At 33.1% G+C, this 27665-nt stretch overlaps 5 protein-coding genes and 1 long non-coding RNA gene across 12 annotated transcripts; 1 reads left to right on the plus strand and 5 right to left on the minus strand.

Annotated features, from left to right (window-relative positions):
* The first annotated feature begins 446 nt into the window (after nt 1-446).
* LOC105636836 (putative germin-like protein 2-1) lies at nt 447-2179 on the plus strand. The gene is made up of 2 exons (XM_012220201.4): nt 447-583; nt 1456-2179. Exons 1-2 carry the CDS (start codon nt 463-465, stop codon nt 1989-1991), a joined length of 657 nt encoding a protein of 218 aa, XP_012075591.1. The 5' UTR covers nt 447-462; the 3' UTR covers nt 1992-2179.
* Nucleotides 2180-2734: 555 nt separating this feature from the next.
* On the minus strand, nt 2735-3607 carry LOC105636835 (putative germin-like protein 2-1). Its single transcript, XM_012220200.4, has 2 exons — nt 3490-3607; nt 2735-3270 (listed from the first exon to the last, which is right to left on the minus strand). The coding sequence occupies exons 1-2, from the start codon at nt 3605-3607 to the stop codon at nt 2735-2737; spliced, it is 654 nt and encodes a 217-aa protein (XP_012075590.1).
* A 3962-nt stretch (nt 3608-7569) lies between these two features.
* LOC105636834 (putative germin-like protein 2-1) lies at nt 7570-8608 on the minus strand. Of its 2 annotated transcripts, none has more exons than XM_012220199.4 (2): nt 8492-8608; nt 7570-8205 (listed from the first exon to the last, which is right to left on the minus strand). In XM_012220199.4, the coding sequence occupies exons 1-2, from the start codon at nt 8601-8603 to the stop codon at nt 7670-7672; spliced, it is 648 nt and encodes a 215-aa protein (XP_012075589.1). In that variant the 5' UTR covers nt 8604-8608; the 3' UTR covers nt 7570-7669. The 2 variants fall into 2 exon arrangements, with proteins under 2 accessions (XP_012075589.1, XP_089571643.1); XM_089715517.1 differs by having other exon boundaries at nt 7570-8202; nt 8486-8608.
* Nucleotides 8609-15694: 7086 nt separating this feature from the next.
* On the minus strand, nt 15695-16492 carry LOC105636833 (putative germin-like protein 2-1). Of its 4 annotated transcripts, none has more exons than XM_089715564.1 (2): nt 16381-16492; nt 15695-16230 (listed from the first exon to the last, which is right to left on the minus strand). In XM_089715564.1, the coding sequence occupies exons 1-2, from the start codon at nt 16490-16492 to the stop codon at nt 15695-15697; spliced, it is 648 nt and encodes a 215-aa protein (XP_089571690.1). The 4 variants fall into 4 exon arrangements, with proteins under 4 accessions (XP_089571690.1, XP_089571689.1, XP_089571688.1 ...); XM_089715563.1 differs by having other exon boundaries at nt 15695-16224; nt 16372-16492; XM_089715562.1 differs by having other exon boundaries at nt 16372-16492.
* Nucleotides 16493-18326: 1834 nt separating this feature from the next.
* LOC149493070 (uncharacterized) lies at nt 18327-20756 on the minus strand. Its single transcript, XR_016318525.1, has 3 exons — nt 20659-20756; nt 18757-18914; nt 18327-18653 (listed from the first exon to the last, which is right to left on the minus strand). It is a non-coding gene; the product is annotated as an uncharacterized LOC149493070 (long non-coding RNA).
* A 458-nt stretch (nt 20757-21214) lies between these two features.
* Nucleotides 21215-27177, minus strand: DIS2 (Arp2/3 complex, 34 kD subunit p34-Arc). Of its 3 annotated transcripts, none has more exons than XM_089715755.1 (10): nt 26820-27177; nt 25974-26040; nt 25675-25882; nt 24899-25068; nt 24357-24443; nt 24011-24143; nt 23836-23927; nt 22869-22925; nt 21648-21719; nt 21215-21569 (listed from the first exon to the last, which is right to left on the minus strand). In XM_089715755.1, the coding sequence occupies exons 1-10, from the start codon at nt 26879-26881 to the stop codon at nt 21537-21539; spliced, it is 981 nt and encodes a 326-aa protein (XP_089571881.1). In that variant the 5' UTR covers nt 26882-27177; the 3' UTR covers nt 21215-21536. The 3 variants fall into 3 exon arrangements, with proteins under 3 accessions (XP_089571881.1, XP_089571880.1, XP_012075585.1); XM_089715754.1 differs by having other exon boundaries at nt 21215-21559; nt 26820-27175; XM_012220195.4 differs by having other exon boundaries at nt 21215-21559; nt 24366-24443; nt 26820-27173.
* Between the last annotated feature and the right edge of the window lie 488 nt (nt 27178-27665).

The raw sequence follows: 27665 nt of genomic DNA on the forward strand, positions 1-27665 counted from the left end.
TAAAAAAAAAAAAAAAAAAGAAAAGAAAAAAGAGACGTTTGGATTTCGCACTGTGGTTTTTCTATTTGGATTATATAATATATATTCTGGTACTAGCTTATGTCCGCGTGGACAAATTCAAAAGGGCAACCTTATCACCTATGCATTACAGGAATCATCACCTACCAATTTGGAAACCTCATGCTGTAATGCATCAAACATAATTATTTTCCTGTCAGGCATACACGATAGAGAGAAGGAGAAGACTCTTTCTTCTAATACACCTGACTTAGCAAATCTCTCTATCACTTGTCCTATTCTAATATTGACCCTTTCAACAGGGCGGCATTAATTTGAACATTTGAGCTCCAGTTACATCTATATATATATATATATATATATATATATATATATATATATATATATATAAGAGAGTGCATATGAGCATGTTTTCACCACTTATTTTACTTACAACTCGTAGAAATGGCTTCTTTGATTAGCTTTCTTTCTTTAGCATTATTTCTGGTCTTGTCTTTCTCCTTTGCTCTTGCGTTCGATCCCAGCCCACTTCAAGATTTCTGTGTTGCAGATGTGGGCAGCTCGGGTATGCATGCAGATTTCTGTCTTTCTCCTTTGCTCTTGCATTTGATTGAGTTTAAGCGTCATAATAGTTGTCACACAAATTTAATTTTGATCCATTATTCTTCTATAAGCATGTTTAGCAATAGCTTTTGAGCTAGCTGTTAGCGTTTTGACAAAGTGAAAACTCTATATTTATTAATTGTACAGTTTAATAATATAACATTTATAACAGCTGTTATAGGTTAATAGAACTTTTATGCAACCTTAAATACTTTAACATTTAAGGTTTCTAGGGAATACTTAAATTTTTTTTACAATCATGCCAATTGTTTTTTTTTTTTTTTTTTCACTCGAATTCGACTAATTAAATAGCTAATATCATTTTTTGTCATTTTAAATTAAACAACTAATCAAACAATTATTTTTATCGAACACTTTATTTAAACTGCTGTATACAATAACTAACATCTACTAAAACAACTAGTATTACTGAATACACTCTATATATCCAACACTAACTTGAGCCTTATTTGTAACATATGAATATTAGCTTGTGGGAAAGTTGGAATACTTTGCATATCTCTCATTGACTAAGATTTTAGTATTTAGATTCCTTTTTCTTTTTTCTTTCATTCTACTATCGGAGCTGAACTGCAATATGTCTATATAGAAATTATTCAATACATCAGATTTACTACATTAGCACTCATAATCGTATATATTCATTTTTCACGTAAATTTCATGTATAAAAATAGCATCTTATTCATTTGTTCGTTCCTTTGAAAAATATGAAAAATTAGAAAGTTTCGAGTTTGAATATCAAATAATTTTATCAATATTTTAAGAATTATTAAATAAGTATATTCACTTTTAACTTGATATTTTTATGGCAGTTACGGTGAATGGTTTTGCTTGTAAGGATCCAAAGATGGTCGGAGCCGATGATTTCTCCTTTACTGGACTTCACTTACCGGGCAATACATCAAATCCAGTAGGTTCTAAAGTAACCCTAATTAACGTAGACAAAATTCCAGGACTTAACACTCTTGGCATCTCTCTTGCTCGCATTGACTATGCACCCTACGGTCTCAATCCTCCACACAAACACCCTCGCGCCGCCGAAATATTCACTGTCGTCCAAGGCTCTCTCGAAGTCGGATTTGTTACATCGAACCCTGAAAATCGTCTCATTACAAAAATTCTTAGCCCAGGCGATGTGTTTGTTTTTCCTTTTGGTCTTATACATTTCCAGAGAAATATTGGAAATAGCAAAGCACTTGCTTTTTCAAGTCTAAGTAGCCAAAACCCAGGTATCATTACAATTGCTAACTCTGTTTTTGGGTCTAATCCAGATATTCCTAGTGACATTCTTGCTAAAGCTTTCCAACTGGACAAGAATGTCGTTAAGTACTTGCAGTCAAAGTTCTAATTAACACAGTACAAGAAAGAGTTCTTGGAGAAGCAAGTGGCAAGTTGTGTTTTCTTATTGGTAGTTATTTGTGTCTATTTATTAGTTTTTAATTCTGTGTGTGGAACTGTGGATTAATATATATGTTCAGTGTCTTGTTATTGTTATTCTAATAAATAATTTCTTTATTCAATATAAAATTATTTGTGTCTTTCTCTATATTCAGACATTGAATGGGTAATTAAATGTTGTTTTTCCCCATAATTTTCAGTTGAAAAACTCTTAATTATATGCATGGAAAGCTAGTGAGGAACTTCTTATTTCAATATCATTACCCATAATTGTTTCATCCAAGCAAAATGTTAAAGGCCCATTTGGTTTACATATTCATATCAACTGATAGTGATTGTTAATAGCTGATAGCTAGTGACGGATATCTTATTAATGTTGATGTGTGTTAAAACATAAAATAACTATATAACTGTTTTCAGATATTATGTTTTATATATATATATATATATATATATATATATATATATATAAATTATTTAATAACAATTTCTAGCTAAAATTCAATACAAAATGATTACCACATCGATTAATACGCACAAGTGATTACTCAATAGGCAATATTATCAATACAACAACAACAATTGCACACAAAAATAAACAGAATTCACTTTTAACCATGTGAAAAAACTTCCATATGTATTTAATCCCTTGAAATAAATAGGATAAAAATCCTTATTTCAACGCCTTTCAACTTAGAACTTAGCTTGAATTTGAGAAATCACATTCTTGTCAACCTGAAAAGCCTTGGCAAGAATATCACTAGAAATATCAGGCTTTGACCCAAAAACTGCATTAGCTATAGTTATGACTCCTGGGTTTTGGCTACTAAGAGCAGCAATGGCAATAGCATTATATTTTGCTACGTTTCTTTGAAAATGAATAAGGCCAATAGGGAAAACAAAGACATCACCCTTATTAAGGACTTTCGTAATAAGACGATTGTCTGGATTAGAACTCACAAACCCTACTTCAAGGCTACCCTCCAAAACGGTCAAAATTTCAGTAGCTCTTGGATGTGTGTGTGGAGGGTTAATACCAGATGGTGCAAAGTCTATACGAGCCAAAGAGATCCCGAGAGTGTTTAGGCCTGGTAGTTGTGCTACTGTGACTGGGGTCACCCTTGAACCCACTTGGTTCGATGTGTTGCCTGCCATGTTCAGCCCAGTAAAGAAGAAATCACTTGCTTGTACTTGCTTTGGGTCCTTGCATGGTAAACCGTTCACTAGCACTGCAAAAGGGAAAGTAGTTATTATGTAAGAAACAAAACTTAAAACGTAATACTTCAATTGCAATTATATCCTTTTAATATGTTAGTTGAAAACCATTATAAAAATATTGGCTTACGTTTGTTATTTAGTCAAAAGCAATTAGAACTACTATTTTTTAAAAAAATTGTAATTTCACTATCAATGTTATATATATATATGTATTTGTGTGTGGAGATTACCTTGAGCATTTGGGTTTGCCACACAGAAATCTTGAAGAGGACTACTATCTGATGCTAAAGCAAGAGAGCGACTTAAAGCAAGTAGGAGTCCCAGAAATAGCAAATTTTTGGAAGCCATGACTAATGAAAACAAACGACTCACCGTTCAACTTATAGGAGCAAGCAGAGATATTGCAGGAATATATATATAACAGTTTGTAGAGAAAAAGTAATAAGAGAGAGACAAGCTCAGCCGTCCGTTGGGTTGAAGGGCTCTATCAATTATCTTCTTAATGTGTTTGTCCAATACGAATGACCAAATTGCATTTGCCTTACATATATTCTGATTCCTTAATTATATATATAGATAGAGTTTAACATTTACTTTATCAATATAAGCATCTCATAATTAATATGAACAAATTAAAAATAAAATATTTATGTATGTTATTCATTGACTTGGTCAACCACATTTAAATTAATTCTTCTTGCACAACCAAATGACACTTGGATTATAGCGTGAAAATATTATATTGTCACACACAATTTTTTTTGGAAAACAGAAGAACATTATATGATGATTGGATTACTAGTAGTACTGTTCTAAAATTTAGAAACCAGTTCTTCAATCACAAAAATCATATTGCCTTTAATATTTTGCATAATACTTTCTCCGTTTTAATTTAATCCTGACATTTCATCGTTTCACAAAAAATAATAAAATGATTAGAATAGTATGTTTAAATTCAATTTCTTAAAATTAAAAACTCTCCATTTAATTTTACTATTAAATCAATACTAATTTTATTTCATATTGAAGCACTGCCATTAAATTAGAGTTGTACTTCCATTTCATATTTTCATGCCTTGATGATATATGATGAAAAACTTTTAGTTATGTGTAGTTAAAATTTTAATTTAACTACAATTAGAGCAATGATAAAAAGAGAAAAATAAATGTAAATAAAAATATATTATAGCTAATAAATATTGGTAAAATTGAAAAAAAAAATATTAATATATATTCAAAATCCTAAATAAGCACTAAAATGGAACAAAGTAAAAATGATGATTTATTACTATTAAAGTGAAACAAAGAGAGTAATCAGTAACAACAAATAAAAAAGTTGCATAAGAACAGCTATATCTATAAAAGTTAGATTTTGATTCTCATTGTTCCTAAGAAGTATGAATCATCAAAGAAATAAATAAATAAATAAAGATGTTATACCTTAATATGGAGTTTCATGGAGTGAAAGAAAGTAGAGCATTTCCCTCTTGTTTTTTTTATCCTTCTGCCTCTCTCCATTTACCAATGCTTAATTGGTTCATACAAATTTAAACAGAAGCCAAAAGTGCACAAACAAGCCTGATTTGTATTAAATTTTCAGTGAAGCAAATTAATGAAATGTTCTATTTTTTATTCATTGGGAGATTCAATGTACCGAAATAAAACTGAGGGTTACACAGCAAGAGATAGCCCTCCCCTTAACTCACTAAATTGGTGAAAACTATTGTAGTCGAAAGGATTCGAATTCGAGACCTTCCACTCCTCACATAATAAAATGTCCCATTAACTAGTAATATATTTGCCTGTACCTATAAAGCTTGTGAACAGCTGACAAATTGCAAAATTAGATTATTAAATACTGCTGTTTTCGCCCAAAATGAACATGCAACTACAGAACAAAAGACCCATATAATGCAAAGTTAAGTTATTAATCACCTACCAAACTGTTTGATTTATCAATTTGTCGAATAGCCATGATTAGAATAAGAGAAGAATAACTATTTTTGGAGTATTAGCCTGCAGTATAGTAGGCCGCTTGCACTACCATTAGAAATGAAGTTAAAATATAAACTGCAATTTTGCATTTCTGTTACTGTCTATGGAAGTAGAAGTGGCCTGTGATAATCCTTCCAATAGATCACGCTTTGTAATCCAATATTACCCCTTGCTAAAAACTCAGATTGGCAGGACAAGAAATTCAGAAAGTGCATTCTTGAAATAAAAGACAAAATGAAAATTATCTTCCATTCACAGAGAAAATTATAACAAATGATCGATGCTTTCATTTTATGTTTGTTAAGGGGGAAAAGAAACAATTAATGACTAACATTATAAACTTAAGGGGGGAAAAAGGTATGCAGTGCTGCCATAACATAGTCCAAAAGAAGAAACAAAACGTAGTAAAATGTATAAATTATAACCTAAACCCAAGAAAAACATAACAAACAGATGCCTTTTAACAAAATGTATGTTATATATTCTTCGTTCTCTAAAGACAAACAGCTTAGAATTTTAAATTCAAACATTATTACTCCCTCCGTCCCATTTTGTTTCCTTGTTATTCCTTTTTTCGATTTTCCAAAATATTTGCAAAGTTTTAAATTTATATATTTAAATAATTATTTTTTTCATAATAACCTTTATGATTGTTCATTAAATGAAGGAACTTTATTAATATTTTAATGAGTTAGGGGTGAAAAGGACAAAATATTTTTTGTTAACTAATTTCTTAATATGTATGTTTTGTCAAATCATATAAATAAAATGGGACGAAAGGAGTATAGAGACAGAAAGAAACACACCTTAGGAAACTGCATTTTGGGTATAATTAGACTTATCGAAGAGAGTGGAAAAAAATCCTGATAAATTTTCTACAGCTGGCATTTTAGGGATTCTAAGCAAACGATGCCTCATTACATCAACTATCATTAAACATAACAAGAACAAATTTAAGAATTCATTCAACATGATCAAATTGCCTATATAGCAAGATATTGTTGGTTTTGTACCAAACCCGTACGGTTTTGTTCCTGGACTAAGGTTTTACCTTTAAGCTTAAAATGTCTTTTGCTAGTATATAGTTTGTTTATTCTTTTGTACATCACTTTGACCTCGCCAAGGTGTTTCAACCCGAACATTATTTGATAAGAAAGTGAAAATTGGTGTCTCTTTCACCATTTTTCTTTTTCTTTTTTTTTTTTTTTTTTTTTTTTTTGGTTATTGAAAACAAATAATTGGTAGGAAGTAAATCTCACTTTGATTAATAGAAAGTAACTAAATGACTTATGATCGAATGGGTAATGCATGTAGTAAAAACCAATTGGTATTGCAAGCGATTTTCAACATTCACTTATAAGTTCACGTGTGTACGAGCGTATATACTCTAAAATATTAGAACCTCATATCCAAATGGTCTAAAACCTCAATCAAGACCCAAATTGAAGGAGATTTGCCAGCAAGTGTCAATTGGGGGCATTTGAAAGTTATGACTAATGCTGGGCTTGTTCATAACCTTCTTCTGCTTGATCACGTTTTCTCTTATTTCTCCTCATCTCTGCGTCATCTTATCACTTTCAAAGCCTCATAGGTTATTACTATTAGAGAACAATTTTACAAAATTCGCTGCAAATTTGAGCCCAAACTCAGTAATCGCTCTCGTTTTATGTCAATTAGTGGTTTTTTTGTACGACACAGTGCCTATAATAATTATTTTATTTACTTCAATGTAATCATATTATAGTAGTTTCCTAGTTTTATTTCAGTTTTCTTATTTTTCAAGTATTTTTTAGGTGTTTAAGATTTCTATTTAGCAGGATACCTATTTACCATTCTATATTCCTAAATGAATTCAGATTAGTACTTTTGTTCTCAATAGAAATTTTTATTGAAACGATAGTATTTCTGACCATAAATTAGAAAAAAATGATAATGTCGGGATATTTTTTAAAAAATCTTTAGTTCCATTTGTTTAGTCCATAAGTGTGGTCATACACCGGTGTAGGCAAGTAATTTCCATCTAAATTAAAAAAAAAAAAAAGGTAAAAAACTGTTAAATTTAACTGAACCCATGAATTAATATAATATTTATGAATAAACTTGTATCTGGTCTATAAGCCCCTGCATAGACATAAACCAATTACAATAAAGATTTTTTTAAAATTGTTTCCACTGTATCTTTTTTTCCTGTGAATGCTTTGAAAAAACCTTGTTTTCTGGAAAAAAACAAAAAAGCATTTTTCATTCTATAGCCAAATTTCAACAGAAAAAATAATAACACATCCACTAATACACTGATTACACAATAGCCAAAATGATCAATATAAGAAGAACAGTTGCACACATAAATCAACAAATACACTCTAAAACACACAGAAAAAATTTCCAAATGAATTTAATCCTTTGCCTTTAAACTTAGAACTTAGCTTGAAGTTGAGAAATTATATTCTTGTCAACTTGGAAAGCTTTTCCAAGAATATCACTAGAAATGCCAGGCTTTGACCCAAACACTGCATTAGCAATGGTTATGACTCCTGGGTTTTGACTGCTCAGAGCAGCTATAGCAACAGCTTTACCATATCCAACATTCTTTTGGAAGTGAATAAGACCAATAGGGAAAACAAAGACATCACCCTTATTCAGCACTTTGGTAATAAGACGGTTGTCTGGATTAGAAGTCACAAACCCGACTTCAAGGCTACCTTCCAAAACGGTCAAAATTTCAGTAGCCCTTGGATGTGTGTGTGGAGGGTTAATTCCAGACGGTGCAAAGTCTATACGAGCCAAAGAGATTCCAAGAGTGTTTAGGCCTGGCAATTGGGATGCTGTAACTGGGGTCACTTTTGAACCTACTGGACTTGATGTGTCGCCTGCTATATGAAGCCCACTGAAGAAGAAATCACTTGCTTGAACCTGCTTTGGGTCCTTGCATGTTAAACCATTCACAAGAACTGCCATTTGATAGAATGTTTTATTAGAATTAGTGAAATACACCAATTTGTTACTGATCAAATTGAAATTATATAGGTTACTGTACTTTGATGTATGATTGTACCGCATGTGCATGAAATATACCAATCAACGTGCATGCTTTTTCTAACCCATCAAGAATTGTATCATTTAATTTAACCTAAGCGTACTAAAATCATCTTCAGAACTAGCAAAATCTATGAGAAACGAAAAGAGTAGCTATAGCTATAATTAAGAATGATTGATACTGAAATTAGGAATATATACCTGACCGGGAGGGGTCGGCCACACAGAAATCTTGAAGTGGACTATGATCAGCAAGGGCAAGAGAGCAAGTGAAAGCAAGAAGCCCTAACAGAAAAATGTTTTTAGAAGCCATTTCAAATAATGAAATATCTAAGTAAAGAGATTGGAAGATTGGATGTGAAAATGTGTAGGTTTAGTGGTCCTTTTATAGAGAAAATTAACTGAGAAAGAGGCAGCCGTCCACCGTGTTGAAGGATTCATCATTTTATATATATAGAGAGAGAGAAAGAGTCGCAATATGTATAAAAAGAACTGCATTGTCTTCTTCCATGAGTGTTTTTTCTTTTTAAACTTTTATTTATGAAGTTCTTTTAAATAATAGCTTTCAAGAATTAATCAAAATAGGCGTTTCAGGATAGCATTTACAAAATATGATGGACTTGGTCTAATAATTGTTAATTATTGAATTTGTTTTCTTTTTGGATTCTCTAATAATTAAGATCTTTCCTAATTTATTTATTATTTGGTTAAATAGGAGAATGCCAAATGGCAATGAATTCATAATTCTCAATTCTTATATACAAGCTAGAAAGCATGTAAACTGTTTTTACCAAATGAAAATACTAGCCTTATTGATTTAGTGTTTATGTTAATGCTTAGAGTCATCTGATTACTAGTAGGTAGGATGGTCATTTCACGGTTTTTAGAACCAGAACTGCCGGTTCAGAACAAGTGGGAACTAGGCCTGAAAACCATGAGAAACTGAAACCGGTCTGAACTGGAACCGGAATCGAAACCGGGGGTCTGCTGTCCGGTTCCAGTTTCAATTTTTGAGGAACGTTAACCGGCGGTTCCTATGGTTCGAACTGGTGGTTCCCTCGAGTTCCAACAAATTTTTTTAAAAAATATTTTTGTGAAATTCCCAAATTAACCCTTCTAACAACTATATAACGACTAGTTTTAAGGGTATTTCTTAAAAGTTGATTTTTTGGATTTACTATAAATACATTTTTTCATGAAAAAAAAAAAAATTAAGTTCAAGCCCTTTTTCTAAAAAAAAAAATTTCAAGCTTTTTCTTAAACAAATAAATTATGTTAAGTTTTTTTATTAGTTTTTTCTTAAAGTTTTTTCTAAAAATTATTTCTTAAATATTTAAATTTTAAATTTTCAAAAAAAAAAATATTCCCTAATTTTTACTTTATAATTATGCGATTCTCCGAAAAATCAATCGGAAACCGGCCGAAACCGTCGATTTCGAACTGTTAAGGAACCGGAATTAAAAATATATATGTCAAAAATTTTAATAAAATCTATAGTTCTAATATATTTATGAGAAAAAAGAAAAAGAAAACAATCTGAATTACAAGTAGCTCATGAGCATATCTACCAATTTTCGTAGCCATAGCCAAGTACCCAGTAGCTACTAATGTCTACAAGTAGTTAGGATTATCAATATCATTTGATTCATTTCAACGAAGGACGAAGTATCGACACGATCAAAAACAACATTGCTTCATCGCGGTAATTTTGGTGATGGCATTGTAATTCTTTCATAATATATAAATTGTGTGCAAAATTATCCAAGACCGTAAAATTCTATTACCTAACAGATTAGATATTTCTATTAGATGAGTGTGTAGACAAATAAATATGAACGTTCATTCTCTTGTCAGAATTTCATATTCTCACGCTAGTTTACATGTTTAGCATTTCATTTCAAATGTACTTATGAATTTTTATTAATTCTAAGTGTTTTTTGGATTTAAAAATAAATAAATAAATAAATTGCAGGCAAGTAATTCCATCTTAATTAACTGAACAGAAATGTAGAAAGAAATGAAGAATTTGTATCTTTCTTCAATTGAATTGAGAGCTGTACACTATGTTCTATTTATATTTACAAGTGTATTGTATAGTCTAATCCTAGGGACTACTGTATAGTATATTTCCTCATGTAACTGAATTACAGCTGTAAAATGGGTTTATTGTATGGGTTAATGGGTTTGGGTTAGTTGGGCTTATTGGGTGGATTCGGGTTAAGTGAAAAAAGGGTATGGTATATGGGTTTGATATAAATAGGAAATGTTGTGTTTGAGTTTTAGGGTTTTCTTTGATTTAGAACAGCAGCTTCTTTGTTTTTGAGTTTTAGGGTTTTCTTTGTGTTTGGCTTTGTGTTTGGCTCATGTTCATTCACGCCCCCCTCAAGTTGGAGCTGGGGTAAGGAAACCAAGCCCAACTTGACAGGCATGAGACGAAAATGAGAAATGGGTAACATTTTGGTGAAAATATCAGCAAGCTGAGACGAGGAAGGTAGATGTTTTGTTGCAATGAGACCAGATTGGATGTGATGGCGGATGAGATGGCAGTCGATATCGATGTGCTTGGTGCGCTCGTGATAAACTGGGTTGGCGGCGATATGCAGCGCAGCTTGGTTGTCACAGAACAAAGGTATGGGCTTTTGTACTTTGACTTGTAGATCTGTGAGGATTTTGTCAATCCAAATAATTTCGCACACTGTATTAGCCATAGATCTGTATTCTGCTTCGGCGGAGGAGCGACTAACAACAGTTTGTTTTTTTGTTTTCCATGAGATGAGCGAGGTACCCAGAAAAACACAGTAACCAGTAAGGGACCGGCGAGTCTCAATGCAAGCCCCCCAATCAGCGTCACAGTACGCTTGGAGATCAAGCACTGAAGAGGTAGGAAAAAATAACTTTAAATCTGTGGTAGAGGCTAAGTAGAGTAGAACATGAGAGGCGACGACCATGTGACCCTGACAGGGATGTTGCATGTGCTGAGATAATTGTTGAACAGAGTAAGTAATGTCAGGTCGGGTAAAACTCAGGTAAAGTAATCTCCCCACTAGTCTACGATAGCTGTCTGGTTCTGTGAGTAATGGTCCCATGTTTGCATGAATCTTTTGACCTTGTATTAATGGTGTGGAAGCATGTTTGGCGTGCTGCATGTTTGAATCTAACAGCATATCTTGAATGAATTTCCTTTGTGATAAATATATGCCATCACTGGACCAAAGGATTTCAATACCCAAGAAAAATCTTGCATGGCCGAGGTCTTTGATAGTAAATTTGGAATGAAGAAATTCTTTGATATTGCATATGAGTTGAATGTCAGGGCCAGCAACTAAAATGTCATCCACGTAGACAATAAGTGCTAGAAATTCTTTACCCTCTCCTTTGGTAAATAGACAGTGATCATTCATTGATTGTTGAAATCCATACTGTAGTAAAGTAGTAGTCAATTCCTGGTTCCACATTCTGCCAGCTTGTTTTAGACCGTAGAGGGATTTAGTCAGTTTGCATACTTGGCCATTAGAAGCCTTAAAATAGCCAGCTGGGGGTTGCATGTAGATGTCTTCATCAAGAAAACCATGTAGGTAGGCATTGTTAATATCAAGTTGGTGAAGATTCCATTAGTATTTAGCAGCTAGAGCAAATAAAATTCTTACAGTCACCATTTTAGCAACAGGAGAAAAACTGTCATTGTAGTCAATGCCTAGTTTTTGATTGAACCCCTTAGCAACCAGGCGAGCTTTGTATCTGTCTACAGTCCCATCCTGTTTATATTTGACCCGGTATACCCATTTGCATCCAATGGCCCGTTTCCCTCTAGGCAACTCAGTTAAAATCCATGTACCATTGTCTTCCAAGGCCTGCAGTTCATTTTGCATTGCTTGCACCCAATTTTCATTAGAAATAGCATGATGATATGACATTGGTTCATGAACTTTGTTGACATTAGATGCAAATGATACATATGCATGTGAATAGGGTGAATTGAGTGGAAAAGGCTTGGGACTGGAATTTGCACAATTTGTGACATAATCTATCATCCATGCAGGTGGTCTGGAATTTCTTATACTTCTTCTAAGTGATGTAACTGGTTGGTCTATGTGTAATGTCTGATTATTGTCTGTTTGGGTGATTGGTTGGTTGTCTAGGTCATTTGTAGGTGTAGGCTGTTGGTCAATTTGGTCCTGGTTAGGCACGTCTGTAGGTGGGATTGGATGGGTAGGGATTGGTGAGTTAGTATCTTCTAAACATGTTGGAATGTTGAATGTACAAGACTCGAGAGGGGTGTTGTGATGGAAGGGGTAAACTGTTTCCTTAAATATAACATCCCTTGAGTAAAAAATCTGCTTAGTGTGCATATCATAAATCTTGTAACCCTTTTGTTGAGCCCCATAACCCAGCAACACACATGATTTAGCTCTAGGATCAAACTTGTCTTTGTGTGGTTTAGTATTGGTTGCAAAACACAGGCAGCCTATAACTTTCAAGTGTGTCAGGTCTGGTTTTGTTTGGTGTAGTTTTTCAAAAGGGCTTAACCATTCTAAGAGTGCAGAAGGCACTCTATTGGTCAGGTAAACTGCAGATAGGAGAACTTCAGATAAAAAAATTTTAGAAAATTTAGCCTGAAAAAGTAGGGCTCTCCCAATATTCAAAATTTCTTTGTGTTTTCTCTCTACTCTCCCATTTTGCTGTGGGGAATAAGGGCAAGATAGTTGATGTGTAATTCCTTTAGAAAGGAATAATGTCTTCACTACATTATTCACAAATTCAGTGCCATTATCAGTCCTTATTGTCTTGATTTTGGTATGAAATTGGGTGTCTATTAGGTTGGTAAAGTGGTCAAGGATTGAGTGGACTTGTTGTTTGTTTGGTAGCATGTAGGCCCATGTGTATCTGCTATAATCATCCACAATAGTGAGCATATATCTGGCACCAGTTAAAGAAGTAATTGGATAAGGTCCCCATAGGTCAATATGTACTAAATCAAATATGCCTTTAGCATTATTACAACTTGGATAAAATGGTAGTCTTTGTTGTTTTGCAAAAGGGCAAACATTACAAGTAAGAGTACCACTGCTTGTATTAAAATTCATTACATGATTTTGTCTAGCCATAGAGATATGACCCAATCTAAGATGCCATAATAGTCTCAAATGATCATCATGTGTAGTACAAGTAAGTAGAGCTTTAGTACTAGTAACAGGCACAAAACACTTCTTATCAAGAAAATACAAGCCTCCACTTAACTTGCCAATAGCTACTACTTCATCAGTCTGCAAATCCTATAATAAACAGTGGTCAGGTAGGGTTTTTACTGGTATTGCATTGTCTTTTGCAAGGGCTGATGCAGATAATAAATTGCATTTGAATGTTGGTATATATAACACATCCTTTAACACCAATCTGTCATGTATTTTGATCTTGCCAATATGTGTTATAGTTCTGGTGGAGTTATCAGGTAAGGTTACTGTTCTAGGTTTGGGTAATTTGGTTAATGTATGAAATAGATGATGCATGTATGTCATATGATCAGTTGCTCCAGTGTCAACAATCCATGGAACTAATTCACATTTATCATGCACATTGTAATGAAAAAGAGAGACAATACTTGCAAAATTGACTGCATTGGCTATAGGTGTGTCTCCTGCATTATCATCATACTGCATTTTATCTTTGAATGCACGCTGGATCTCCATTCTCACCATTCTGGACACATCATTTTCATTGCCTCCTGAATTAGCATTCAGCTGTGCATCACTTGCTTGGCCATAATGTGCTTGAATTTTCTTCTTCTTTTTGAGTTCAGTAAACCAATCTGGATAACCAGTTAGTTTAAAACAAGTTTCTCTGGTGTGACCAGTTCCTTTGCAGTGATCACAATGCTTCTCAATCTTAGATCTGAAATTGTGACTTGTATTTTTGTTGTTGTAATTTGATTTTTGCACATACATTGCACTGCTATTCTCGCTTGAATCATAGATCACAGTATTTACCTCCCTCTGTTTTTCAACACTCAGCACCATTCAATAAGCTTTACTCATGCTTGGAAATGGATCCATAAGAAGGATTTGATTCTTAACATTGTCATATGTATCATTTAATCCTAAGAGGAATTGCATGAGTTTTTCTTCTCCATCTAGATCTGAAACTGCTCTCATAACACCACAGGTACATCCTTCTACAATTCCACAGATGCACTTGGGAATGGGCCTTAAACAAGCCAATTCATCCCAGAGTTTTTTAAGTTTTGTGTAGTAATTAGCTACTGTTTGGTTACCTTGTACAGTTACTGAAATATCTTTTTTTATTTGGTAAATCATAGGTCCATTGGATTCACCATACCTAGTGGACAGTTCATTCCAGAGATCTTTGGAAGTTTGATAATACAGAAATGCTTCAACCAAATCTTTTGAAATAGAGTTTAGGATCCAGGATGTTACCAAATTGTCGATTCTCTGCCATCTCTTTCTCAATGGAGATCCAGCTACAGGTTCTTGTTCTTCACCAGTGACAAATTCATACTTGTCTCTGGCCTTCAAAGCTATGGTCATAGATCTGCTCCATGACAAGAAGTTCCGGCCATTCAAGGAGATATTTATGAGGTTTGAAGCTGAATTTTCAGATGCAGAAACTTTATAAGTTTCTGATTCAACATTTGTGTTTTCATTGTTTTGATTAGTATTGTCTGCCATTGATTTCAGGAGAAAAGCTTGAATGAAGCTTTAGTATTTCAGATACCAGATCAGGCTCTGATACCATGAACAGAAATGCAGAAAGAAATGAAGAATTTGTATCTTTCTTCAATTGAATTGAGAGCTGTATACTATGTTCTATTTATATTTACAAGTGTATTGTATAGTCTAATCCTAGGGACTACTGTATAGTATATTTCCTCATGTAACTGAATTACAGCTGTAAAATGGGTTTATTGTATGGGTTAATGGGTTTGGGTTAGTTGGGCTTATTGGGTGGATTCGGGTTAAGTGAAAAAAGGGTATGGTATATGGGTTTGATATAAATAGGAAATGTTGTGTTTGAGTTTTAGGGTTTTCTTTGATTTAGAACGGCAGCTTCTTTGTTTTTGAGTTTTAGAGTTTTCTTTGTGTTTGGCTTTGTGTTTGGCTCATGTTCGTTCATTAACTAAAAAGTAAAATAAATGCCTTGTAGTGAGAAGATAAATCCAATCAAAATAACTTAGACATTTTGTATTCAAAGTAAAATCAGCGAAGTTATTAATGAATTTGATTAATTGCTCCTGACGTCCATGTTGGTAAATTATAACACATTCATTAATACTCAAATGAATAAATGATTACACACTGGCCAAGATGATCAATACAAGAACAGTTGCATACATAAATCAACAAATACAATCTAAAACACAGAAACAATTTCCGTCCTTTGCCTTTAAACCTAGAACTTAGCTTGAAGTTGAGAAATTGTATTCTTGTCAACTTGAAAAGCTTTTCCAAGAATATCACTAGAAATGCCAGGCTTTGACCCAAATATTGCATTAGCAATGGTTATGACTCCTGGGTTCTGACTGCTCAGAGCAGCGATAGCAACAGCTTTACCATATCCAACATTCTTTTGGTAGTGAATAAGACCAATAGGGAAAACAAAGACATCACCCTTTTTAAGCACTTTGGTAATAAGACGGTTGTCTGGATTAGAAGTCACAAACCCTACTTCGAGGCTACCCTCCAAAACGGTCAAAATTTCAGTAGCTCTTGGATGTGTGTGTGGAGGGTTAATACCCCATGGTGCAAAGTCTACACGAGCCAAAGAGATCCCGAGAGTGTTTAGACCTGGTAATTGGGTTACCGTGACTGGGGTCACTCTTGAACCTACTGGAGTTGCTGTGTTGCCTGCTATGTGAAGCCCACTGAAGAAGAAATCACTTGCTTCAACTTGCTTTGGGTCCTTGCATGATAAACCATTCACTAGAACTGCCAGTGAATATAACATTTTATTAGAAATAATGAAATATGTGGGGAAAGTTGATAATAAACTAAGTAATGACCAGTAGGTTACTGGTAAAATCTATGAGACTAGTGATAGCTATAATCAACAATGACATATGCTGGAACTAAGAATACCTGAGCCGGTGGGGTCAGCCACACAGAAATCTTGAAGAGGACTATGATCAGCAAAGGCAAGACAGCAAATGAAAGCAAGAAGCCCTAACAGAAAAAAGTATTTAGAAGCCATTTCAGGATATGTAATGTGTAGGTAAAGAGATTAGGTTGTGTATGGTGGCTGGTGGGTTTAATGAACCTTTTTATAGAGAAATTAAGTGAGAGAGAGGGAGTCGTCCACCGTGTTGAAGGTTTCATCCTTTCATATATCCTCAGTTCTTTTAAATAATAGCTTTCAAGAAGTAATCAAGATATGCTTTGTCGGAATTGCATCTATATAATATGATTGACTTGGTCTATTTGACAATTCTTTCATTTTTCTTTTTCTTGTTGGATTCACTAAGAGCTTTGCTCATTCAGTTATTCATTTGTTTGCTGCTGGAAGGCCAATGACCATGAAGTCATAATTCTGAATTATTATACAAGCTAGCAAGCACGTGTGTGAAGAACCAGGAAATTGAAATCTCCTACTTTTGTCAAATTTTCCCACACGATCTAAGAAACTGAAGAAAAAAACTGATTAGATTAGACCTCGACTCGTTAAAATCTTCTCTTCTCTAAATTGTATTCTAAGGAAGAAGGAGCAACTCTGTTGGTAAAACAAGTTACTTCTCCTCTTGATGATCAATGTTCGATTTTTTAAGTTAGGATCCAAACAATAATTCCTATATGACTATATGCATAGGTTGAGTGTTGGGGTGGAAGTGGAGCAAGAATTTTCGGCTATCTGCTCTGCTTTGATCTATTTAACGAAAGTTTGAATTGTCGAAAATGGATTTAGATGAATTTAGATAATAAAATTACTATCCGTAATGGGTAAAAATATGATACAAGAATAAATCTGTATATGCATGCTCCCCACTATATTAAATGAGTCTGATTGTAAATATTTATGGGTATGTTAAATGAATTTATGATAAATACAGATATAAAATTTTAAATTGGTTAAATATAAATACATAAAACAAGTTTGAAAGGGATGTAAATAGTTTAAAATTGACTCGTATCTGTTTGATTTTGATTCCTAATGGGGTATAAGAATGTCCTTAAACTTATCAAAAAAAAAATATATATTTGTCTAATTAAAGAATTAAATGGAAACAAAAAAATAAACCTCATTGGTTAAAAGTTATTTAATTTTTAAACTCAGATATTTTCTTTTCAAATTGCTAGACTCTAATAAATATTTCTACGATCACTGTATGGAACATTACAATTAATGGTTACATTTTATCCATACATATTTAAGTTTAATGGGCAACAGCTTTTAAATTAACTTTCAGTATTTATAGTTTTATAATTACCTTTATAATTTGACCGCGCTTTTTATAAAACTTTTAAATTAATTTTCAGCATTTATATTTCTATAATTACTTTTACAATTTCAGAAAGATTTTTTATAAAACGTTAAACACTCTAACATTTATTGTTTTAAAGGAACTAATTAATTTGGTTTTAATAATTATACCCATTATTTTTCCCCTCAAATTCAACTAATTAAACAATATTTTTAATTTAAAATGCTCTATAAACAACTAACAGTTACAGCTACTAAAAAAACTAATATTATTCGAATACTATGGAATATACCTTTAGAGAGACTTCATTATTTTGAAAAATATGATAATTAACTATTTAGTCTCTAAATCTTAGTCAAAATTATTATTGCATCCCCATTGTTCAGCAGCATTTCTAATTCATTATTATAATGTTAAATTATTTTGTCCTTTCTTTTAGAAAATACGATTTCTATAGTTAAATAAGAGACCAAATAGTATTCAATAGTAAATATGAGTAACTAAATAATAAAGTCACATTAGATATAAAAAATTAAATAGTCAATATAACATATTATACGTAAATAACTAGTAGGGATGTATTAGTAATTTCAATGGGAACCGAGGAAGTAAATAACTAGTCACCCTTAAAAATATAAAATTAAAGACTTCAGTTTCCATTCCACCTTTTTCCCACTATTTCACTCCTAATATGCAACGTCACTGCCATAGCATTTGACTTACTTGGAGAACAGAATTTAGAATATATTTGTACTCTGTGCAGTAAATTACAATAATATCCTATGAAGTTACTAAGATTAATAATCACCAAATCAAAAATTGTAACCTAATTCCCAAAAATTGGATTAATAAATCTTAAGCCTTGAGTAGTCGCAGTGGCACCTAAAAACACAAGGAAAGTTAGAGAAACTGCAACTCCTCTACCCAACTAGAAATCTGCAGCACCAAAACTAGACCTTCAACAAAGTTGAAGAGCAATAGAAATATATATATATATATAAAACACACAAAAAGTTAAAACAGAAAGCAAACAACTCACCTGAATCAGAGACTCCACACGTAGTTGTGTGCAACTATGCATGAAACCTTCTGAGGACTGTTGAGGAATCATGCACAAGGACATTGAGGACCTCAAGTGACCCAGAAACCATTCTCTTGTTCATCCAGTGCATAATAGCAGTGATGAAAATCCAACTCCTAAAGATTTTAGGAGTACTTATTTTATTAAAAAAAATATAAAGATACAAAATAGAAATTAGGATTTGTGATTGTGTATTCCTAATTAAATTATGAATCCTAATCCTAATATTCCTAGAGTTATTCAAACAGTAAAAATAGGCTAAGTTATTTACATTGTGATCAGACTTTGGTATGAGAATTGTTTGTGAATAATACAATTGAGAATTAATTTCTCTCTTTCTTAAGGATTTGTTCCTTGTTTGCCTTTGTTCTTTCTGATTCTACATCAAGCAGCAAAAGAAATTCAGAAGAAAATAACAAACACTACCGATGCATTTATGCATCTGCTGGATCCCTAAGAAAAAAAACACTAGTACGAAAGGAAAACAATTCACACAAAAAATTGTAGCATTCTTTTTCAAATTAATCTTCTCATATTGTCAATATTACATTCAATACAAGACATTGCAATGTAAACTCACTCATCATCAGTGAGATGATGATGATATAGTTCTTTTGGAACTCTAATCAAAGCAAACCAAAGTTTTCCATTAACCCGAAATGACCAAAGTTGTATTATGGTAATTTCATCCATTCCAGTAAAATTTCTTTCTAAAACTTCCTTCCATCTAGTAGTTAAAGCTAATGAAAATGATTTCTTATTTTGGAAGTTCCATCGCCTTAAAACTAACTCAGACTCATGCCCACATGGTTCCATTAGGCTAACAGAAAAAGTATCTTTGGGCGAATCTATTTTTCTTCTATCATCCATAGTAAGAAACTCATGATCTTTTACTTGCTTCCAAGGAATTGTAAAACGATCATGATGGGCGCTTGTATCAGTCTTAAATATTTGTTTCATTATCACTAACTTGGTATCAGTACCTCCTTTTCTAATAATTTCCCTCTTCCATTCATCGGGAAGATCTGGCGGTGGCTCTAACCCCAATTTTTTAAAATCTACTCTCTTAGTCTTAGTCGACTTCTTTGGCTTTTCAAGTCTCTTGCTTTCCCTTTCTTCTTCTTTTGCACATTCTTCAATTTTTTCTTCTTTGTTTCCGTAAGTTTCCCCCATGAATATGTCTTTTCCAGAGCTGCCTCTCCTTCTTTTAGTTACAGAAGCACCTAAACGATCACCTCCCTCCATAGGTCTATTACTAGCTGCCGTTTCAAAACTACGCAGAAAATTCCTAAGAATTTTACATTGAAGCAACTCCAATACTTTGGATTCATCTTTTTCTTCTTCTCTAATTTCTGCTAGAAGTTTATCAAAAGACCCACCATCATCGATATTCATAATTCTCATCATCTTTCTCTCTCGTTTCTTTCTCTCTCGTTTATTGAAGAACAGCAGTAGATATAGTGAAGAAATAAAAAGCATTACTGACATATTTATATATAACAAGTAGAAATCCTAATTCTGAACAGATATGAAGAAAGGGATCGTATATAAATTGGAAATCCTAATCCTAAGCTGAATACAAAAAAGTTCTTGCGGACATGCATTTATTTATTTAACTATTTTCTTTTTTTCCCTATATTTTGCTACGTTAAACCAAGTTTTCAATTTCCAATCAGGACACGAATAATGCAAATTCCCAAACATAATCACATCATCACGTCATATTTCTATCAAGCTCCAAGTCAAATAAAAATCACTTAATTAGATCCAAGCACCCACTTGAATTACCAATTACACTCAGTTTTCCCATCAACGCAAAATAAAGCACAAACGAAATCTATACATGAGCAGAAAACGCACCGTTTTGATGGTAGGAACCGTACTCTGTAGCGGAGAGATGCATCTTGATATCGTCAAGGGTTTCGCACTGACATAGATTGTTATAATCAGCGGCGGTTAGAAGACCTGATCAAATAATACAAATCCATTTTCATATTTTATTATTTGATTAGAATATCAAAATTAGTTTAAAAATAAGAATTTTTTTTATTTGTGTGAAACTTCATTTTGTATGTACTATTCTTATAAAGATATTTTAGTCATTCTCATGTATTTATAATCAAATCCATATCTATTTATATTTACATATTTATATAATATTTTTTAATATAAAGTAGATGCAAATTTAGGGATTCACAAACTGAGCATTTAATATAAAGGGATTCAAACCTGGCAAAACAGTTTCTTTTAATAATAATAATAATAATAATAATAACTTGAACAAAACATCTTTTTTTTTTTTTTTTGGTTTTTGCAAATTATTTGGAATAAAAAATCAAACCTAAATAAATCAAGTTTTGAAATAGTGAAAGATGAAGACTTGCCCTGCACTCACCCCATCCAAACAATGGTAAAATTCCATGGACATGCTAGTTCAAACTCATAACCAAAAAATACAAAATAAAACAATGTTTAATACAGAAATTGAATTGGTAAAACAAACAAAAAGTAACCTAGAAAAAGATTGATATTTTTGCAGCTCAGGGAACCAAATATAAACAAAATCCTACACATTACAAACGAAAACATACTCCAGTCTTCCTTTTTCTTTTCCACCACTAGAAAAAAGAAAAAAAAAAAAAAAGTAATAGCACTTGCAGCAGCCCTTCCTGCATACAGATGCCAGCAAGTTCTTCAGGGAGCAACAGAGCGTTAAGTTCCACCTTCAAGATTTTGAATTAGCCCGGCCTTCCTTCAGACTCTACAATTAACTGTAGATATTAGAAACGCATATAACCCCAAATTATCAGTTCAAAGCCAAGAATGAGATTGGTATTATCCTGACATACCAGCCGTTTAAAAGATCCGCTATTTGGTGACTTCTGTTTCTCCTCCGCATCAGCTTTTGCTCGATCCAAGGCCTGTAACACAAGGTATGAGAAGTGATCAGTTTTTTTTTTTCTTTTAATTTAATAAAAATATATTCTTTCAACAAAGTAATCAAAAACCCTACGAGGAAATCAATGGGCCCTAAGAAAACAAGACACTGGAAAACCTAGAGGAAAAGTCATAAAACAAATTTTAATAGGGAACTTCACAATATGCTACTGCAGTAAAACTGAATTCTTGACCTATGGTTTGACACCAATTGCAACAATTTTATGTTCATGTGACAGCGCAAGTGTGTATGGTTATTGCTGCTTCCTTATCTAGGCTCACTTCAAGCAAATTAGCCTGTAAAACTATCTTTTGTAGATATTTTCAGAGATTAGCCAATAAAGTACAGGTCCCCTTGTAAGCAAATAGTAATTCTCCAGAAGCAATTTCAGTCCCAAAACTACAAAGCAAGGAAGGTAATATTATCAAATCTCAAATAAGATGAGCTTGAGAAATAATACACCAGCTTTTGCAGATCTTCATGTAGAGTTTCTGGAATTGCCCACAAATGTCGGTAAATTCATTCTGGCCTTAAACTTTAGTGGCACTAGCACTATCGCTTATGACTTTTATCACATTTGTGAGTACATGATAAAGGCCCACTACTGTCGCCAACCAACAGGTCATTGGTCATGTAGGTTGTAAGGTCAACTTTAATGCTAACTTAAAGATCATCTATAGATGTATAGACTCTATACGGTGACAAAAAACAAAGAAAGTCCGTCAGAAAAAGCCTTTGAAGTCGGTAATCCAGGTGACATTGATTTTCTTTTTTTCTATTTTCATTTGGAGAAACAACAATAACAATACAGTCTTTCTATTCCACTCCCCATAACCCACAATAGGCCCCTTTTAGGCTTGTTTTCAGCTTTTAATAAAAGGAAACAGAACTGTGAAAACGCATCTTAGAAGTGCAATAAATTTCACTGCTTATGAAAGAATAATTTTCTCCTGTTGCATTTGAATTTCCTAAAATGTATCCTTTTCTTTGTTTCTTTTTTTTATTTTTTTGGGGTTTTTTTTTTTTGGGGGGGGGGGTGTGGAGCAGGTTAAGTGTAAAGAAAGGCTAAATGGATAGACTATCAAGAGTGCATAAAAGAAATAAAAGTTAAAGCAGAAAGCGAACAACTCACCTGAATCAGAGACTCCACACGTCGTCGCATGCGAGAATGCATGAAACCTTCTGAGCTCTGTTGAGGAATCCAAGAAAAAATTGAGATCAAAACAGATATTCTAATGTAAAAGTGACCTAAATTCAAAAGACAGCATCTTTCAAGTTTGAAAAAAAAAAAATTGAATGTTGATTTAGCAAAAATCATGCATAAGGACATTGAGGAATACTGCTTAGACCAAAACCAGCACCCAAAAAGATTAACCCACTTTCAGACATTCAGCATAACTTCAAAATTGTTGAATTGTCTGATTGAAGCAAATCAGCTTTTTCAAGTTAACAGTTTACACTCAATCCCTTCTGACAAACAAGCAATGCATCAGAACATATATAACATTTTATGAGTATGAAGACATTAACCCATTCATTTTATGACCATAAATATTGACTCATAGTGTAACAAGAAAATCAAAAGTGGATACATAGAATACTTTTAGAATGGTTAAGTATCCAGAAAGAGTAGACATTCCTAAGAAGAATACTCCATGGATCAAAACCAGCACCCAGAAAAGATCAATCCATATTCAGACATCCAGCACAACCTAGAATTGTTGAATTGCCTGGTTGAAGAATATCCACTTTTTCAAGTTAACAGCTAACTCTCAATCCCTTTAGAAAATAGTCATCACAACGCAACATATATAATATAAGATTACAGAAACAACTTAGAAATTGACACTCAGGGATAGTATGAAGACATTAACCTTTCATTTTATAACCCACAATCTTAAGCCATAGTGTAACAAGAGAACCAAAACCCTTCTTTCTTATTTTTCAAATGAAAAGAAGCATTAATATTTTCTTGGCCATATGTATGTGCTATAACCAGGCCTTTGTTCATTTTCATATTATTGTATCTTGAAATGAGAATATGACAAGTTTTACATAGGAAATGAGAGGTTGAAACAACTGATGCAAAAGAGCTTTACCTTAACATGATAATTAACATATGCATGAAATGTTGATAAATTCCATACTGTACGGTCCAACTTTTTGCCTTCTACATGACGAGGATAAATGACTGCACCATTTTTTGAATTATGATTGGTTAGTAAAAAGGTGAAAATGGAGGAAACAAACTCTAGTTGGTTCTTGTGTTGTTACCGAAAGATACAAATCCTGCATTTGAAGATAATGCTTCAGCAGGAGCTTCCTTTAGTTCTGGAGGGGGTTTAGGAGAAAAAGAACAGGGAGGAGCATTATTAAGTCCAGCTGTACGTCGTGCATCCACAAATTCCTGAATAAGAGTCATCATTCCAAAAGGTTAAAAGCAAGTTAGCCAATAATTCCAAAAGGTTAAAAGCAATCTTGACAACAGAGCCTGATAGACAAACAATAGTCATAAAATAGAATAAGTGGATAGTGGCTCTCTAAAAATGTTTAGAAAAACATTATCATTTTTATCATCAGGAGTGATGGATAGTTCTTGTTCATTTTCTGAGACTCATACATGTTGTACCTGAAGGAAGGAAGCTGCAAGAGAAGTATCTACAGAGTCCTTGAATCTCATAGGGAATACTACAGTCACCTTTTCTGCCTGCCATAAACAATTATATTTTCTTCAGTTAATTGTCATGTGCTGTTATTTCTCCTTTAAATAGATAAAAACACAAACATAAATTGCACGATCAGGAGAAACATATTAAATTAATATTTGAAGACAAACTTAACGTTAAAAAATTCAGTTAATCAATTAGAAGGAAAGGAGAGAGAGAGAGAGAGAGAGAGAGAGGGGAAGAGACAATTGCAATAATGACATTTGCAGAGGGTAATTTTTTTTTTTTTTTCTTTTAACTTTCCCACTTAAATTTTCAGTTAATCAATCAGAGGGAAAGGGAGAGATAGAGAGAGGAGAAGAGACAATTGCAATTATGACATTTGCAAAGGGTTTTTTTTTTTTTCCCCACCCGAAACAATTGCATGAAGGTGAAATGTACTTCATGTTATACAATAGATCAGTGCAATATAAATAACCATTAACGTATATAATACCTGAGGAACAAGGAAAAAAGACTCATTTGGCCGATGCACAAGCGCAAGAAGCCGACCTCTATCAGGAGAAACAGTTCTTGAAGCAAGATGCTTTAGTACTACTCTTAAAGGGGCACCTAGTACTACTTCCCTAACAGATGCAATCTTTACCAAAAGAGAATGCCTGGACTCTGCACATTAGCATAAACATCATCAAACAAATCAATCAACCATTAAAACATACAAAAGACGAACTTAAACGCAATCAAGATTATATATGAATTGCCAAAAAATATATACCAGTATTTAATAAAGCAAATCCAGCACAATCAAAGAAAGAATCCAATGCCTTTTGTCCTCAAAGTCACTACTACTACCTATGTTAAACAAAATGAACAGTCAAACAACGAGGGTTTTCTTTTCTTTTTCTTTCATGTACATCAAAATATTTTTAAAGTGAAGAGGGCATCCTTTAATGCCTTAACCTCCTCCACTACAAAGCAAATGCACAAGCTCAAATGGGAGAACACAAACTTGCATTGAGAATAAAATGCAAGTTTAATGGCATGGCTTGGACATAGAATTTTACAGATAATCTCAAATAGCATTATGAAAAAGAGAAAAAATAGTCTACAGAACTCCCATCAGCAAAAAGCTAATTGGCTAATGCATTAAAGCAGCTAGGTACTTGTTTGTTCTTGAACAAAAGATGAAAATGTCCAGCAAACAGTTCCTATGTGTGATTTCGGCATACATTACAAAGCTCATAATGACCTTAGAAAAAGAACTCGTAGAACCTTCATCTGGAGGAAGTTTTGACAAATTGAGTTTCAAAGTGAGATTATATCCATCTCTTGGAGGATCAAGAATCTGCACAACCACACCATATGCAGCCTTAATGGCTTCAATAGCTCCAAAAGGAAGTCCACCAACGAAAACAGTCTCTGGAGGCGGAATAGGTAAGGAGACCGATAACAACAGGACATTTGGGTTCTTCATCGACACCTATACAAATTTGATTAACCGCACATAAGAGAAATTATATGGGAAAGAAATTTAAAACAAAGAATTCAAGTACCAGAGAAAAATAAAAAACCTGAATATGGTAGCGAACGTCATCAAACTCAACCCAGTGGTAATCAAGTTCTACAGCTTTTTCGAGACTGGAAATCCAACAATATAACAAATATCATGTGTTGAATATATATTTTTAAATAATTTATGACATCAATATAATGAATGATTATATCTAAATCATCCACATGATATTTGCAAAGCAACTCTGTTTAGTCTTTTTCCATTTTCTATGCACACAAGCAGATAAAAAAGGTCTGGAAGTTCAGGGCTAAATGCCATAAACAAAGCAAACTATTTGATTGAGAGCACCTATGCTGGAGTAAAAAGAAAAGGCCAAAAATGGAGCCTAGCTACTGAATACAAAAACTCCTGGCTTCTAGCATTAACACTTTCATCAAAATCATCCCCACTTGCCAACATGTCTTATCAAAATCATCTATTTTAGACAGTGGATCATGATTAGTCACTTCTCTGTTGAGAAATAAATCCATAGCAATTTGACAGCTTTAAATATGCAGATTGCATGAAGTTTTGAGTAAACATAGTTTCCACTCATTTTCTCCCTATGATTCTGGTCTTCCAAATTATTTGATTGAATGAAGCACATGTTTGCGCAATCAATACAGGAGTGATAAATATACATACAGAAGGGAAACAGTAGCAGAGAACAACTTCTATTGATTCTCCATTATTTTCCCCCTTCCGTCTTATCAACAATCATGAAAAAAAGTAATGAACAAAACAAAACAAAATAACATATATTCTGGGTTGTTTCAATTTTCCAATTTAGGATAAAGAAACAAAACCGAAAGTAACAAGAAAGATTATGTACAAAGAGAGCCATAGAAATAGGAAAAGAACGTACTTTTGAACCCTATTCAATAAGGTTTGTAGAAGAAATCTGGAATGGGATTGCAATAAAATCATTGATTTCGATTTTGTGAATTCACTTTCCGCAACTCTTCTTTCTGTTTCAAACCTGCAAACTGCAAATGTAACAGAAAATATCAATCAAATTCTCTCTATATTCCCAACTTTCAGTTTCGAAATTGAGCTGGAGCTACTGCACGATGGGATTTGGTTTAAGGGTGTCTCAGTGTTTGTCGTATTAGGGAGAAGATTTCAGATTCTTTGATTGTTGAGGAAGGAGAGAAAAGAGAAGAAAATGTTGTTTTGATTAAAGAATCAAGAAAGGAGAAGGGTAGTTTGGGATTCTTAAAATTTAAAAGAGGTGTGGCAACTGGGTCGGGCTGGCACATTCTTAAATTGACGAGGAGTGGCTTGGACCGCATTAGGCCGGACACTGCACATGGCCTTATTTGATACGACGAGGGCTGCACATCACCCATTCTGCCTCAATTCAACTATATGTTTAAAAACATAATATAACATATAGGATAGGTTCTAGAATTGCGGATTTCGATTTTAAAAATTGAAGATTTCGATTTTAAAAATGTGAAATCAAAATTAAACTGAAAATTGATGATCTGCTTATAATTTGGAACTGAACTGTTACAGTTTCTTAACGATTTTAAAACCATCGTTTCCGATCGGTTTTTCGATCAATTTTTCGGCAGATTACATAATTATAAAATGAAAAATTAGGAAAGATTTTTTTGTTGAAAACTTAAAATTTAAATATTTATAAAATAATTTTTAAAAACTTTTAAGAAAAAATTAAGAGGGGGCTTGAACTTAAAAAAAAAAAAAG

This window comes from Jatropha curcas, chromosome 10 (genome assembly GCF_041381405.1).
Source record: "Jatropha curcas cultivar XTBG-Jc1 chromosome 10, XTBG_Jcur_1.0, whole genome shotgun sequence".
Lineage (NCBI taxonomy): Eukaryota > Viridiplantae > Streptophyta > Magnoliopsida > Malpighiales > Euphorbiaceae > Jatropha > Jatropha curcas.